Source organism: Pteropus vampyrus, unplaced genomic scaffold (assembly GCF_000151845.1).
Source record: "Pteropus vampyrus isolate Shadow unplaced genomic scaffold, Pvam_2.0 Scaffold401, whole genome shotgun sequence".
Lineage (NCBI taxonomy): Eukaryota > Metazoa > Chordata > Mammalia > Chiroptera > Pteropodidae > Pteropus > Pteropus vampyrus.
The window spans coordinates 298,068-299,788 of record NW_011889182.1 but is presented as its reverse complement, the minus strand read 5'-3'; the positions used below and the strand labels follow the sequence as shown (position 1 = coordinate 299,788).

Genomic DNA, 1,721 nt, shown 5'->3' with positions numbered 1-1,721 from the left:
GAGCCCCGCTCGGGGCCCCCACGCACTGGTCAGCCCCCCAAGGGCACGGTACTCACTCAGTCGCCGCATGTTCTCGGTTAATCTGAAAGACGAGGCCAGGGGTGAGCGCCAGCACCCCTCACCTGGGCCCGCACCACCCACCTGGGCCCGCGCCCCTGCTGGCGAGGGCAGGTAGAGCTGCTCCCAGGCTGCAGGGGACCTTGTCCACAGAACCCGCCCTCGTCCCCGCCCACGCTCCGCAGGACCCTGAGACTCGGAGAGTAGAAGCCTGGCCCATCTGGCGCCCACGGAGACCCAGGGGCCAAGAGCGGGTGTGTGACCCCAGGGGGAGGCCGGGGCGGTGGGCGCTCTGCTCTGAGCCCGCCACCCCGCACGGTGTTTGTCACAGGCATGCGAGACCGCGGAGTGGGGGCAGGCGGCAATGCAGTGGCCTTTGTGCCCGGCCGGGGGCCCGACCCTAGGGGGCCCGGCCACGCCCCACTTCGCGGCTCCACCGAGCTCTGGCTGGGCTCCCGGGGGCCCCACCTGCGGGCGCTGAGGGGCTCCTCCGTCTCCACGGCACTCTCCTCGGGCTGGAACCGGAAGTCCTCCACGTACTCCCCGAACTTCTCGAAAAACCACTTCTGCACGCGGGGGCACAGCCCCTGGCCCCGCCGGTCTGCAGAGACGGCAGGCATCAGTGAGGGCGGGGCCTGGAGGGCTTGCAGGGGGTGGGGTGAGGAAGCACCGAGGTGGGGGCCAGGCTGTGGGGGGCTTGGCCCCCCAAAAACAGAGCCTGACCCGCCGAGGAGCAACTCCAGCCCACGCAGACCACATGGGGGGCCTTGGTGTCCCTCACACTGACTCCCACTGGCCTGAGGCTGTCCCCAGCACAAGCACTGTCCAGGCAGCTCCCAGCCCACGGGGGCCTGTGTCAGCCCCCCTCCCCCTTACTGGAGGCACTGGTCCATCTGGGGAGGGGCTGAGTGGGCTCACTCCCCGTACCCTCTGTGCCAGCCAGCGGGTGTCTGTGTTGGGGGCTGTGCCCGGTGGGTGGAGTGGCCTCTGCTCACCCACAGCCAGAGCCTTTAGAAAGCCACCCCCTACACAGAAAACCAGGACGCATTCCGCAGACCGGAGCCTGGCCCTGCGGGAGGCAGGTGTCAGAGCCGCCTGCAGGTGGCACTGTCCACCACCGTTACAGAGGGACCGCCTGCTCCCAGGGGCGAGGGCGACTGAGGCTCCGGCACAGGGGCCACCCAGGCACGGGGGACGGGAAGGGGGGGCCTGGGGTGCTCGTCATGACAGAGTTTTCAGGCCGAGAGGCAGGTCAGCAAACTAGTGAACGCTGACGGCTTTGCTCTCAAATGCAGCCGTGCACGGAACGTAATGGAGCAGGCGTGGCCGTCCCCACAAACACTCGCAGGCACCGAAACCTGGAACGCATGCAACGTCCCCATGTGACGTGTTCTGATTTCTTTCAACCATTAAAAAATGTAAAAATGTTGAAAAACATACAAACATCTAAAAACGTAAAACCAGATGGACCAGACGAGGCTGTAGTTTGCCAATCCCCAGGGCTGTCAGGCCTGCTCTGAGCAGACAGGTTTCAGGAGCTCCCAGGCCCACCTCCCACATGCACACACACACACACACACACATACACACACACACACACGCACACACACACGGTCCTGGCTGCGGACGCCCCCCCCACACACACACAGCCCTGGCTGCGGACC

General features: G+C 66.2%; 1 protein-coding gene across 1 annotated transcript in view; it reads right to left on the bottom strand.

Moving 5' to 3' along the window:
* GRAMD4 (GRAM domain containing 4) overlaps nucleotides 1-1,721 on the bottom strand; it is a 62,560-nt gene that overhangs the window by 13,826 nt on the left and 47,013 nt on the right. The window contains exons 5-6 of the mRNA XM_023523687.1: nucleotides 526-928; nucleotides 5-82 (exon numbers count right to left, since the gene is read on the bottom strand). Of these exons, the coding sequence (XP_023379455.1) occupies nucleotides 5-82; nucleotides 526-928 (481 nt within the window). The remainder of the gene's footprint in view (nucleotides 1-4; nucleotides 83-525; nucleotides 929-1,721) is intronic.